The sequence below is a fragment of the Mytilus californianus genome, unplaced genomic scaffold (genome assembly GCF_021869535.1).
Source record: "Mytilus californianus isolate M0D057914Y unplaced genomic scaffold, xbMytCali1.0.p SCAF_8, whole genome shotgun sequence".
NCBI lineage: Eukaryota > Metazoa > Mollusca > Bivalvia > Mytilida > Mytilidae > Mytilus > Mytilus californianus.
Window position 1 is genome coordinate 90202604 of NW_026262734.1, and position 15324 is coordinate 90217927.

At 32.3% G+C, this 15324-nt stretch overlaps 1 protein-coding gene across 1 annotated transcript; it reads right to left on the minus strand.

The window, feature by feature from the left end:
* Positions 1-360: 360 nt before the first annotated feature.
* Positions 361-13483, minus strand: LOC127711012 (uncharacterized). Its single transcript, XM_052216951.1, has 5 exons — positions 12970-13483; positions 10258-10419; positions 6436-6574; positions 3959-4225; positions 361-1464 (listed from the first exon to the last, which is right to left on the minus strand). Exons 1-5 carry the CDS (start codon positions 13410-13412, stop codon positions 1276-1278), a joined length of 1200 nt encoding a protein of 399 aa, XP_052072911.1. The 5' UTR covers positions 13413-13483; the 3' UTR covers positions 361-1275.
* Positions 13484-15324: the final 1841 nt, after the last annotated feature.

A 15324-nucleotide genomic window follows, 5' to 3' on the forward strand; every position in this document is an offset into this window, starting at 1 on the left:
AGTGCCCATACAATTTGTAAAGCCCAGAGAAAATGAAAAAAAAAAACCAATTAATTCGAAGATGCCTTCTGTAAACATTAAGCAGTTTTAGACAATGAATTAAAAATCGTCAGTGTCTGTTTTTCCACTTAGACTGTTTCTCTCCATTCAAGCATACAAGCCAGTCAATTTTGGCACTTAAAGGTGTTTTTTGGGGCTGATGTTTTTTTAGCTTTTTATCTTTTTTTGAAGATTAAATGTTTACCATTAGATATTTATGGGTATGTTGTAGGAAGCTGCCTCATGGACTTTTACCCGACATTTCTTTTTTTCAGGACTAAAAAAATGACTCTATAATACCACATCATTTTAACTGAAAGGTAGTTCAAAATACAAATTTATTACAACCTCATTGGTATTCTAAACAGTATACATATATATAGCATTACAATTTAGAACTTTTATGTTAAACAAAACAAAAATCTTTTTTTATTTATTTGACGTCATATCTAAATATCATACACAAAGAATTACAGTTTTATGCATCAAACACTGTAATGACATCACTAACTTTCAAAGAATCACAATGTTCTTAAAAAAAATTATTTCAACATGAAATAAAATGGAAAAAGATACAATTAAATAATAATAAGTATTTTAGGAACTGCTGCATTTAAATTCATATATACATATATGTGTATATTGCTTTCAATGTTTAAAATGTGAGTTTTAATCTGCAAAATCTATTCTGTCGCAATTTTCATGAAAATAAAAATATTGCCAAAAATCTGAATAAACAGGATGTTATTCCATTTGGTTTAGAGTCACATGTATTCCCAGCTTCATCATAAATTTTACTGAAGAGCCTGGGATGTTATGAAATATTGTTTTCCTATAAAGGTCAATTGTCTATTAGGGTACCACACTGAAGACAGCACTATATATTGCACATTTAAATTTAAATTCAGCTCATTCAATAAAATATCTATATAATCATGATAATATATACAAAATAAATATTTCATTTAAAAAATTTCATTTTCTGTACAATATCTACAGATGGATGGATAGTATTACCATATTACTGGTAGAGCTTGGTTGAGAACTAAATTGATCAACTAATATAATGGAATAGCTAAACAATTGATTGAACAGCTATATTACCCAGAAATGTGTAGAAAAAGATGGTCATGAGATTTGCTTTTTAGACATGGAACATTTGAAAATCATGTTTTTCAAACATGTAATATATATTCATGTTGCATTTTTCATGAGACAAAAATAATTTGATGACACCTATACATCAATATTATTAAGTCTTACAAATGTCTCCACTAAGATGTCTCTATCTTCTTTCTTCAACAAGTCTCTTGGCTCTGAATAATAGATGGTAGCTTTACTACTGGTCTTGATTGTGTCAAATTTAGACATTGTCATTATTTCTCTCAAATGTGTACCTGCTATTTTCAGGAGTGTAAATATAACCTAAAACAGACAAAACAACAAGATATAGCAATAGTCATTCAAAATACAAATTGGTTGTGCATTTTGCTGTGTGCTTGTTTATTTCACATTGGCATGAGGTACAGGAGAGGGTTGTGATCTCACAAAATATGTTTAACCCCGCCGCATTTTGGCGCCTAGGAACATCTAGCCTTTATTAGACTTGTGTGAGTTTTTTAAAATTTTGATTCAGTTGTATGTTTCCGAGTTCAGTCATGTCGGTGTGGCATCCATTTCGCTGAACTAGTTATCACTAGTATACATTATTGTTTAGGGGCCAGCTGAAGCCTGGCTCCAGGTGTGGAATTTCCTGCTTCATCATAGACCGATTGGTTGCCTTGGGTTGTCTTCTAAACTTTGGTCAGGTTGTTGTCTCTTTGACACATTTCCCATGTCCATTCTCTATTTCATTTATCTATTTTAAAAATATTTTAAACTAGAGGCACACAAGAGCCTGTGCTGCTCACCTGATTCTTTTTGCATTTCACTAAATTAAAATTCATGACTTGCATCTCTTTTACTGTTATCTTTTATTGTTATCTTTTATTGTTATCTCTTTTCTTGAAAATTACATAAACCCTTGGTAAAATTGAGCATAATTGTTAACACTAGATAAAATTCAGTATAGTTTGTAAAGACTGGCTAAATTACAGTACTAAGTGTAAACACTAGCTAAAATTCAGCACAATTGTAAACACCAACCAAAGTTAAGTGCTACAGTAAACAATAGCTAAAATTCAGCATAATTGTAAACACTGCCCAAAGTTAAAACTATTGTAAAAGCTAGAGGAATTCCAGCATAATTGTAACACAAGCCTAAGTTCCGTGATAAAATACCAATATACAGTATGTCAGCTGATCAACAACTTCATGAGCTTTTTGGACTGTTCCAATCATACTCCTATATTGTATGCTTTTTATGTATCAGTTACGCAAAGGCAATCGGTGTAAATGACGTCATTGAACAATGACAAAAGAATGTAAACATTCTACAGGAAAGTACACGAATGTGAAACTGATAGTCGTGAAAACATGAAAACATAAACAAAAGGTGATAAGAATTCATTGAAAGCATATTTTCTTAAATAAAAATAAATCATTTAACTTCGTCCAACCCTGTTTAAGTGTGTTGTGGTAAATCGTTTAATCATAACACTAATTCAGTGTTTTGTTGTATTTTACTTCAATATCAATAGACAGTGTGTATATTTACAGCAAAGCAAATATTTGCTTTCAACTACAGCGTTTCGATCCAAAAGAACTGCTGTGTTTGTCCTATTGAAATAGAAATAATTCATAGTTGCTTGAATTTATATTGATTTTACAACCGGTTGTTTATAGTGCTGATGTTTTACCCCTAGTGAATATTATACTGTTATGACAACTATGTAAGGAGGGTGGTAAAGGGTTATTTTTGTGCAACGTGATCGCCGTTTTTTATTTCACGTTCAACGTGTTTTTACTTTTTTATTTGACGTTCAGTCGTGCAAGACAGGTGCCTCGTTCAACGTGTTCTACTTATTTAATTTTACCTTCATCCTGATTATCAAATGCTTATTTTGCGTGCTCGGTATCATAGTTTTCAAATAAAATTCAAACAATTGGCAGGGATCGTCAAGAAATACTTTTTTAAAAGCCGTAAACCATTTATATCATAAATGTGTATACAAAATCGGGAATAACAAGTAAAACAGAGAGTTTATATATACAAAAAGACAGTGATTCAGTCACAACAGGTTCACATCAAAGTCTTTATTTTTCGTGCAACATTCATGACAGAAATTATTTCTTGTTCAACTTTAAATTATGTCTTATTTCACGTTTTTTCCGTGCAAGCACCCCCCTTTACCACCCTCTGTAAGGACTAATAATAAAAAAAAATTATAATCTTTGTACAATTTAAGGATGTTCGCTACTCTGTTTCAAAATAACAAGCTTTTTGAAAGACTGTCATAAATTGATAGTATATAAATGAAGGAAATAAAAAAGCAGAAAAAAATGAAGGGTCCGTGTGCTTGTTTTCGAGATATGTAAGCCATTGAAAATTTGGCGGGAAACGATTCTCTCAAGATTTTTCATACATTTAACATTGGCACCTTTTTTCTTTCAAAAACATTGAAAAAATAACAAGGATTTTATAAGATTTTCAAATATGGCTTTTTAAACTATATGTAATGAAATTATGAAAAGAAAAGTAGGGGTTAGTGGACAAAATTTCTTAATGGAAAAACATGGATAAAACCAGAGGATTCCAAATATCTGGCAAAAAATCAAAAACAAGAAGAGCGAACATCCTCAAGTCCCCCCCAGGAAGTCACTTTTTTTAACCCCCCCCCCCCCCCCCACCCACAGAAATAAAAATAAATTAGAACAAAACTCCCTTTGCATTTTGGTATTTCAAATACAACCACCCACATAATATTAAAAAAAAAATGCCTTCCCTCGGGGGGTGGGGGGGATTCTTAGTGATCCTTACCCTTGTTCCTATGCAAATCACTCCTGGAAGGTATCGGAACATTCTACCCTTGCTCAGATTACCACCATAAATATCTTTATGTATCAAAAGGTCACCCCCATGTTGTCCAAGGAATCTAGGAGGAACATCTTGATATATTGATGGTTCAGGTTTAACATCACTTTCACTTTCACTTCCATCTGGAGTTGACCTAGTTTTTCTTGTTTTCTGTTGAGCTCGAACTGACTGCAATCGTACCATTTCTGCCGGCAAGGTTTTTTTAAATACCTTGTGAATACAAGAATTTAATACAATTAGGCCATGTGGTATAAACATAAAAAAGAATGACTTTAATTCATCTAATTTCATATACTAAAAATGACTTTCATTCATAAAAAGATATTATGACATCATGTTATTGTGACGTCAAATTATTGTGAAGTCATAACATTACCAAGGAATTAAATCTATAACATCATGATGATTGTGAAAGTAAAATGTATATATATCATGTATAGTTAAGGAAAATAAAGAAACTGAAGAAGGCCAGTGGTCAAAACGTCTTAAATAATGGTGTATTACTACAATAATACAAGAATAGAAAAGACGAAGAGTTGTCAGAATGACAGTAAATCAGGTTTTCATTACATGTATTAGTGTCATGTGATTTGCCAATCAAATCTATCCAGGACCATAACTCCTGAACAATTATACACTGATAGTGAAAATTGTCAATATCAAACTTGTCCTTCGTTTTATCAAACAACATATCAAAATTTGGAAAGCTCTGATTAAACAGTTCATCAGTTATTAAAGGGAAAGACAAAAATTCCATTTTCCAATTAGTCAACTTCTATGTGGCAAAGGTCAAATTTCCATTGCAAAAACACTTACTTACTTAAGGGAGCAACCATTTAACTTCAAGGGGGGGATTATGGTTTTTTGTATGAGTTTGAAAACAAAATCGTGCAAAACGCAAACTTATTTTATTAGTATTTCAACACTATCAATCAAATTTTTTTTTTCAATATTTAACACTATAAGGTATGGGGGAAATCTGGATTCAGAATATTTTTTTTGGTCATCTGCTGGACCAGATTATTTTTTTGTCATCAAATTGGGGATCAGAATATTTTTTTAGAAAAAAAACATATCCCCCTGTGAAGTTAAATGGTCGTTCCCTAAGAGAATATATTCAATAATATTTCAGAATATAAGACATAAATGCATTATTTATTTCAATTGTCAGTTCAAGTTTAATAAAACACAGCTGAATGCAAAATTAAAGGAAAATCTGAGACCTGACCTATTTATTGTAATAACTTGACCTTAAAATAATCATACATTTATACACCACATATAGTTGACCCACTAATTAAAGTATCTGAGATACAGATGTAACAAATAAATGAATCATAAAATTAGGTCAAGGTCAAATGACACTGCCAAAAAATTCAAACGCATACAATGTTTAAACACATAACATCATTCCATACACAAAATAGATTGACCTTTTGCTCTTTATGTGGTCCCTCATGGGGGTGTCTAAGTTATCACATAAACACAAATGTTTTGCCAATATAATCACGCATAATCATTAATTATTTCTTTAAACAAAATAATCAAATAATCAAAAATACAGTCCTAGATTATCAAATAATTGAATAATAATCAACTATTTGGTCTGGTAATCAAAAAATCACTATAAAAATGGCCAAGTAATCACATAATAAAAAACCACATGAAGAGGCTCCTTTATGTATCTGAGCAATAGACAAAACTATAAACAAGAGGCTCATGAGCACCTGACTCGGTCACCTGTAGCTTTTGTGTGTAAATATAATTCATTATCCTATTTCAAATAGTAACATCAATGATTGTTTTATAGTACATGTGATTATTAATGTGCATTAATACACATAATTAGTGAGGGTCTGGATGGGGTTTACACAATAAAGAATAATGGCCCAGAATAAGCGTTATTTTTAAAGATGTCCTAAAAAATTAAAGAATACAGAAATTAAGACAACCCATCAAGACACTCATTAACAACCTTTACACATGATTAAACTACTTATTTATCTACTAAATAAAAATGTATATTTATTTGAAACAGTAATCCACAAATTTTCATATCCAGAGAAATGTCTTTTTGACCCACTGAGGGAGCAACCATTTAACTTCAAAGGGGGATTATGTTTTTTTTTCTGAGTCAGAATAGTTTTTTCGCACAACGTGCGAACAAATTTATTGAGTTTTTCGACACTATCAATCAAATTATTTTTTTCAAAATTTAACACTATACACATGATACATGCTATAAGGTATGGGGGGAATCTGCATTCAGAATATTTTTATTTTGTCATCTGCTTGAACAGAATATTTTTTTTTATCAAATTGGGGATCAGAATATTTTTTAAGGAAAAAACCATAACCCTCACCTTGAAGTTAAATGGTCGTTCCCTAAAACACATAAAATACACAGTTATAAAACATACCTCAACAAATGTCACTATACATGCTGTCTCTTTATCAAATGCATTTAGACGATACATCATGGGAACAAGGACAACATCTGATGAAGATTTCACATTCACATTATGAATATTCATGCTACATTTTTTGGCTGAACCCGGACTGAAATATAAGAATACTTCAAGTCAATATTAAGATTATAACACAATGTAGACTGCTGTACCCCTATTTTTGACATTTTTACCTATTATGTCTGTTTGTTTTGTTCACACATCATTGTCAATATAATGGAATTTGATGCGACTGTCATACAAGTGAGAGGTTTAGCTAGCTATAAAACCAGGTTTAATCCACCATTTTTTACATAAGAAAATGCCTGTACCAAGTCAGGAAAATGACAGTTGTTATCCATTCGTTTGATGTGTTTGAGCTTTTGATTTTGCCATTTGATTAGGGACTTTCCGTTTTGAATTTTCCTCAGAGTTCTGTATTTTTGTGATTTTACTTTTAACTAAGCCAGGACTGCATGTGGCAAAAATTTGAGAATTTCACCCTCATCAGTGATATTCTTCAAGTAAGTTTCGATGGTTTTTCGATCTTATATTGAAATATATATACTGTGGATTCATTATTATTTGTTGGATACCAATTTTCGTGGGTAGAGGTGAACCACGAATTTAAATGTTCAACGAATTACAAATTTACTATTAGGTTGTATGCAGACTTTGGCAAAACCATGAAATCACATATCCATGAAAAGGCAAGTTTTCCGCAATCCACATAAATAAATGTATCCACAGTATACATGTTCATTTATTCTACCAAAAAATCAAAAGAATACATCTGGTGGAAATAGAAGTTTCTGAACAGTTAAATTTGGTAAAAAGCGGCAGGTTTTACAACCGGTGGTGAATATGAAGCAGACTTTGCTTAGGGAGCTACCATTTGATTTTTATGGGGGGGCTAGGATGAAAAATTTTGTCCTGCATTTTTTTTTAGTTGTAATCTCTGTCCTGCCTTTTTATTTTTCTCTCTATTCGGTCCTGCCTTTTTTTTATTAGTTTATCCTGATTTTTTTTACATAAATTGTCATCCTGCCTTTTTTTTTTGCCAAGTTGCTCATCCTGCCTTTTTTTTTACCCAAAACTCCTGTCCTGCCTTTTTTTCAAATTTCATCCTAATATTTGTCTACACATTTAGCATTTAGCATGTTTAGCAGTCAGAGCTCAGTCTTTTTAGTCTCTGTAACTTACAGAAGTATAAAATTTAAAAAAGCATCATGATCAAAACCTAGAGGCTCTCAAGAGCCTATGTCATGTAAAATAAGGTTAAAATCATAATAAATAGTATTAGATACCCTAATAATGATTGAGGCCAAGTTTGGTTTAATTGGGCCCAGTAGTTAAATTTAAAGCAGGTCATCCTATTCATGCTATTGTAGTCTTACAATAGCAACTGAAGACCCATCATTATTTAAATTAGTTTTCAAGTTGTGACCATTTGAAATTGTTTTTTTACAATTTTCCCATAGACTTCTATAGCATGTATAGTAAACCCTTATGTTCAATTTTTAGCCATGGTGGCCATGTTGGTTGAATGACAGGGTCATCGGATATATGTTTCAATCAAGACACCCTATTAAAAACTGTGGCTTAATTTAATTCTATTTGGCCCAGTAGATTAAGTGGAGAAGATTTTTGTAAAAGCAATGAAAAGATTATAAAAATTTACAAAAAGTTGTGAAAAATTGACCTTAAAGGGCAATACCTCCTGAAGGGGTCATTTGACAATTTCGATCATGTTTGACTTATTTGTAGAGCTTCCTCTGCTGAACAATTTTGCTGTTTACAGTTTATCTCTATCTATTATAATATTCACTTTAATAACCAAAAACTGCAAAATTTCCGTAAAATTACCAATTCAGGGGCAGCAACCCAACAACAGGTTGTCTGATGCATCTGAAAATTTCAGGGTAGATAGATCTAGACCTGATGAACATTTTTACTCCTGTCAGATTGCTCTTAAAGCTTTAGTTTCAGAGATATAAGCCAAACTGCATTTTATCCCATATGTTCTATTTTTAGCCATGGTGGCCATCTTGGTTGATGGGCAGGTTCATCCGATACATTTTCAAAACTAGATACCCTAAGGATGATTAAGCCCAGTAATTCAGAGAAGATTTTTGAAAAAGATTACAAAAATTTACGAAAAATTGTGAAAAATTGACTTTAAAGGGCAATAACTCCTTATGGGGGTCAATTGACAATTTTGGCATTATAACTTATTTGTAGATCTTAATTTGCTGAACACTTTTGCTATTTACATTTTATCTCTATCTATTATAATATTCACGATAATATCCAAAAACTGCAAAATTTCCCTAAAATTACCAATTCAGGGGCAGCAACCCATCAAGGAGTGGTCTGATGCATCTGAAAATTTCAGGGCAGATAAATATTGACCTAATGAACATTTTTACTTGTTCAGATTTGTTCTAAATGCTTTAGGTTCAGAGATATAAGCCAAAAAACTGCATTTTACCCCATGTTCTATTTTTAGCCATGGAAGCCATCTTGGTTGATGGGCGGGGTCATGGGATATATTTTTTTAACTAAATACTCTAAGGATGATTAAAGCCAAGTTTGGTTTTATTTGGCCCAGTAGTTTCAGAGGAGAAGAATTTTGTAAAAGTTAACCGACGACGACAACGGACGCTAAGTGATGAGAAAAGCTCACCTGGCTCTTTTGGGCCAGGTGAGCTAAAAAATCAATTTTGGAAATGTCTAAGGAAGAAAATGAAAATTTTGTTTAGGTCTATATGTACATGTATTTATCAGTATGGTTTTGTAAAAATGGATGAAAACACATTACCTACGACAAAAACAACTTTTTTGAGAGTTCACAAGCACTCGAGTGATCTTTATGATCTGATATAAAGCTTTTTTTCACACAATTTTTTTATCTCCATTTTTGGTGATTATCATAAGAATATAATTGATTATAAATAAACATTGTCTGCATTTTTTTTATTCATTTAGATGCTTGACCTTTATGTGTTAGAACATGGGCCTTAAAATTGGTATATTTTGGTAACTTATTGACCTGCAGAAGTCAACTTTTACAATTTTTTAATTTATGTCAAATATATTTTGCTAACATTAATTGGCTAATTGAGGTCATATTTTTGTCTGAAAATAAAGAGGAAAACTTTTAATGAGTCAAATGCAAAATCAAACTTATTTAAGCAACATGACGGGTGCCACATGTGGAGCAGGATCTGCTTACCCTTCCGGAGCACCTGAGAGCACCCCCAGTTTTTGGTGGGGTTCGTGTTGCTTAGTCTTTGGTTTTCTATGTTGTGTCATCTGTACTATTATTTGTCTTTTTGTCTTTTTATTTTTGGCCATGGCGTTATCAGTTTATTTTCGATCTATGAGTTTGACTGTCCCTCTGGTATCTTTCATCCCTCTTTTATTTACATGTACATGATGCATGTCTGTACTCTGATTGTTTAGACCATTCAATTCAAAATTAACCAAATGTAGAGGTCAACTTTACCATTAAAGTGACTTGATTTTTGCATGTAACCATGGTAACACAAGTCTCATTCAAAAATGCATCGAAATACCAAGTTTAGCCAACCTCAAAGTTCTATGGTACAATTTTAAAGTTGACATAATAGCTTACTTTGCATTATGGGTTACTTTTGATCATTGTTGAAGGCTGTACAGTGATGTATTTGTTAACTTTTACATGATTTGGTCTCTGGACGAGAATTGTTTCATTGCCAGTCATAACACATCTTATCTTTATATAATATATATTCTAATTGTACAAACACTTACATAGGAACAATATCACACATTAAACAAAACTCTTTCAAAATGTCAACAATCATGTCTCCTGGAGCACCAGTCTGTCTTATCCCATATAAATATGAACCCTGGCAGGAAATCATAAGCTGCACTTTGAGCAGGAAATTTTTCACAGTCCCAAGGCATGGATCACTGTAATCAGTAATATACATATCAAACTAACTTTGGTCAACCTAAGATCAATATTACAATAGTTCATGTAGTTATGAACTGGATGTGCTTGGAAATGATTCAGACGTGGTTTACTTAAAGTTAAACAACCTTGGGCGGTGTATGACACACCTCCATCCCATGATGTGTTCGTATACTAAGTTTGGGGGTGTATTTACAAGAACAGTTAAGAGAGCAGGACATATTGACATATTTACCCCTTGCATCCTCTTTTTGTTGGTCCCAAATACCATTTGTCAAATATACTTTAACAGTATGCAATGCAGACTACTGTAGATATCAATTTTGAAATGCTGGGGTTAAAATTGTGTACTCAGTCTTTGGTTTTCTGTGTTAAAATTGTGTACTCAGTCTTTGGTTTTCTGTGTTAAAATTGTGTACTCAGTCTTTGGTTTTCCGTGTTAAAATTGTGTACTCAGTCTTTGGTTTTCTGTGTTAAAATTGTGTACTCAGTCTTTGGTTTTCTGTGTTAAAATTGTGTACTCAGTCTTTGGTTTTCTGTGTTAAAATTGTGTTCTCAGTCTTTGGTTTTCTGTGTTAAAATTGTGTACTCAGTCTTTGGTTTTCTGTGTTAAATTGTGTACTCAGTCTTTGGTTTTCTGTGTTAAAATTGTGTACGCAGTCTTTGGTTTTCTAAGTAGTGTTTTGCAGTCTGCTTTACATTTTTTAGTTATGGTATTTTTCAGTTTATCAGTCAAGGATATAACTCTATAGGGTTGTTAGAGAAAAATAACATACATTTGTTATTGTGGACTAAAAAATCAAAGAACTGTGATAAAATATGTATGTTACATGTTTCAAAGGGACAACATACATCATTAGTTTTGTTAAAATGTATACAAGTTCTATTGATATTACTATTGTCTTTATGTATACTTAACTATAGAAAGATATAACAGTTCATAGTTTGCCAATCATGCATAGTACACCTATGTTATTACAGAAAAAATATGCCTATAATAACTGAAGGGTGTTATTACAGCATTTCTACATCACTCCTAAGTATTTGCTCAGACATTCATCATGCTTAATTACAATGAATTTTAATTTATTGTAAGAAATAATAATCAGAGCATGTAATGAGGTTCTGCGCAAGTTTCCCAGTAATTCCCAAGTGTCTCATATAACAAGTTACATGCCTTTAATTACTAAGCCTTGTTATTACAGCTAAGTTTATCCCTTAAAAGCCTCGTCTCATTGATTTACCATGGTTAATGAAAAATGTATTAATTTAATTCAAAAATTAGTTTATATCTATCAAGGCTATGCATTTAGTTTCTGTGCAAAGTTTCCAGAGTTCCCTAGAGCCCACTATAAATCAAATAATGTATGATTTATTTTACAAATAACAAACATATGTTATTACAGATTTAGAAAATTTAAGGATTAAAGAGTAGACAACTCATGAAAGTATCTGTAATAACACATGCAAGTTATTTTCTGTAATAACCCTATATATATAGAGTTATATCCCTGACTGTTTATTTGGGATCTCCATTGAAGAAAATTAATCTGGGCACTTTCTCAAGGACAAAACCAAAGGATGTGACTGAGACCTAATGAATTTGACAGTTTTGTTTAAATCGTTCAAATTGCATAGTTTTGTGTAAACTAGTTCTTAAAATAAATTTTAATTCTAATAAATGACGTTCTTCTTTCGCTTTGGAAACAAAGCCATCTTCTAATTCCAATAAAAACATGGGATGCATGTGATTGACGTCACAATTGAAATTGCAACGTCAGTTGAATTTTGAACAACACCGGAGATCAAAATGGATATTTGGTTTGGTGTTGCTAGCTTGGAAATTAAATAAAATCATTTTAAAAGTAAGTTTTAATGTATCTGTTCACTTTTTAATTGTTAGATTGTTGATTTTCTATAACATTTTTTGGTTCATTTATTCAAAATGCGCTGCCTTCTGAACGTGTATTATAGGTCCGCTTTGCAGTAAAAAAAGTTCAAAATTTTCATGTTAGAATCAAAATAATTCTATCATGTCTATCATACTATGCTCTTACCTAATTCTAACATGGGTAGGCATTATATCTGTCAACATTTTACACCTTGCTTACGCTTGGTATAAAGATATTGACAAATATAATGCCTTCCAATGTTAAAATCAGCATAGAGCATGGCATGAAAGAATTTAATAACAAGGTTATTTTTGCTATTAAAAAGGGAATTATAACTTTAATTCAATTTGGTTGTTTTATACATGTTATACGATACATATAATCTTACATGTTCAGCTGAGTGTGTACAATATACAGCGTGCTTTCTAACAGAAATCTTTTTTTTTTAAATATCATGGTACGACCCCATCAATTGTAAATGGTTTGGAGTTCTGTCTATGCAGTCGCTTGTCCAAATAATTATGACGTCTTGATATGCTATTTCATTTTTTACTTTGCTGCCTTCTTGGACGCAGTAAGGCGTCAAAGCAATATAATAAAATAGCCTTTCAAGACATCATATTTGGACTATGCAGTCGCTTGAATTTTAATATTTACTTGCTCAAGTTCTTCATATTCTGTTCAAGATCAGGTAAGAACATGGCTGCATTTTTTTTCTTTTTCTGAACAAGTTTTGTCTTAAAATGTATGTCCTCATCGAACATGCTTGTGTTTAATATTACAGATTTCTGTATTTTTTCCACCAAAATTTTTTGATCATCAGTCAAGGGTCCAAAAATTTCTAGTTCTTCATTAACAATGCTTAAGATATCTAAAGGGGATGGGTGGTAGGTTGTATTGTAAAAGATTCCAAGGGATTCGAGACAATGAATGTTCCAACAGGATGTTTTAGTTGGAAACGAAGACAAATATTCTCCATGATCTCCGGAACAAATTAAATCTGTTTCACTGCCACTGGTAGTGCTACATGTACTTGACGATTTTGATATGCTTGGAACATCGTCCAACACTTCTTCGTCTGTTGGGCGAAATGCCATCATTGTATGTTTATCTGAGAAGCGAATAAATGGTCCAAGTCAACATGTTACATGATCTAGACATATTGCCTCGAAATGCAGGGGAATACTAGTAAAGGGGAGGGAAACCAATAATAACATGCTCGGAAGATCTCATTCAAAAATATGTTATAGGATACTTAGAAATTATCGAAACCAGAGACATATTGTCTATATGTCTCTGTCTAAACTAAAGTAATTCATTGCATGTCATTGGTTAAAAAATTGGCAGTGTGATTTTCTAAGTGAATGAACCATCCTGGACATGCTGAACCAGAGACATATGTATATATGTCTCTGGCTGAACTTGAGGCAAAGCGAAGACTATAGTATAAGGTTTTTGACATCTAGCCACATATATATCATTTGTGCATAAATGGTTTCAGTATTTATTTTTTGTAATCAGACTGTATTTCATATAGTCTGATTAAAAATCTGAAATAAGACCGGCAAAATAGCAAAACTCTATATAAATCGCTATTTTGCCGGAGCCGCCAAATAGCCACTGCCTAAAAAAAATGACGTTAGTACAGGGACTATTATACGAACTAGTATAATAGTCCCAGGTTAGTATGACAAAAAAGTAATAAAAAACATGAATATTTATATATTTGAACTCAGTTATTATGAAATTAAAAGGTCAATACACAGAAATTTTAACTCTCTTAGTGATGCATGCGCTTTGGTCCAAATTCAAAATATAAAAATGCATTTTTTAACATAAATATTTAGCCAGTCCGGCATAATCATGGTTTCGTCCCACGTGGAACGAAACTTTTTTAAAATACAACATGTTATGTAAATGTGAAATATTAAATTTTTTTTTTGATATTACTATACTCTGGGACTATTATACTAATATAGTATAATAGTCCCAGCTATATATAATATAATATTTTCAGATGATGCTAGTGGTATGAAATTGTTCTTTGTGTAAGGCCTAGGGTTGCTTCTCCTTTTGCTCTTTTTTCTTGTGGATTCCTTAAAAAAAGCAAAATTATACATATTATAAAAAATGGAAATTAGAAAACTGCCCGGGGGGTTACTTCCTATATTTTTAGTGGTACGAGTGTGCCGCAAAACAGGTTCGCTTTTCCATGCCCTGCTGGTTAGAACAGGGTCCCTTTTCATGTCCTGCTGGATAGAACAGGGTCGCTTTTTCATGCCCTGCTGGTGAGAACAGGTTCTTTTTTTAAACAAAGTATTTGTCTAGAACAGGATCGCTTATTTAACTGTTTAAGATACAGTCTAGAACCCGGGTCTAGAATAGCATCTATTTTATACGGTCTAGAACAGGGTATACATTTTCTGAGCGTGTCTAGAAGAGGGTATGTTTTTCAATATTTCTGGTTAGAACAGGGTATGATTTGACAAGTGCTGTCGGCACAGTTATACCCGATAGGATAGTCAGTAACCCCCCCCCCCCTCCCCCCCCGGGGAAAACTGTTGTATAAATTATAAAAGGATGGATAAAAAAAAAATTCAACGATTGTCAGATGTGGGAGGAAACCGGGAAAATATATACATAGATTAGTGTCGTATATAATTCCGGTTGCGTCCCACCCCAAATGAAATTTAATACAGTTAACAGAGAGAGTGGGACGAAACCGGGATTATAGATATAGATATAGATAAGATAAGTGTCATATATATAATCCCGGTTGCGTCCCATCCCAAATGAAATTTAATACATTTAACATAGAGAGTGGGACGAAACCGGGATTATATATATATATATAGATAAGATAAGTGTCATATATATAATCCCGGTTGCGTCCCATCCCAAATGAAATTTAATACATTTAACATAGAGGGTGAGACGAAACCGGGATTATATATATATATATATATATATATAGAGTCTATAAGAATCTACCAACCAGTAAACTTAATAGGT

Bases quoted from the DNA above. Each gene is read 5' to 3' on its own strand.
- LOC127711012 (XM_052216951.1), bottom strand. From the start codon at position 13,412: ATGATGGCATTTCGCCCAACAGACGAAGAAGTGTTGGACGATGTTCCA. The intron at 6,575-10,257 runs GTAAGTGTTTGT...CTTATATTTCAG, and splicing joins ATGTGTGATATTGTTCCTAT to TCCGGGTTCAGCCAAAAAAT. The intron at 4,226-6,435 runs GTATGTTTTATA...TGTATTCACAAG, and splicing joins GTATAGTGACATTTGTTGAG to GTATTTAAAAAAACCTTGCC.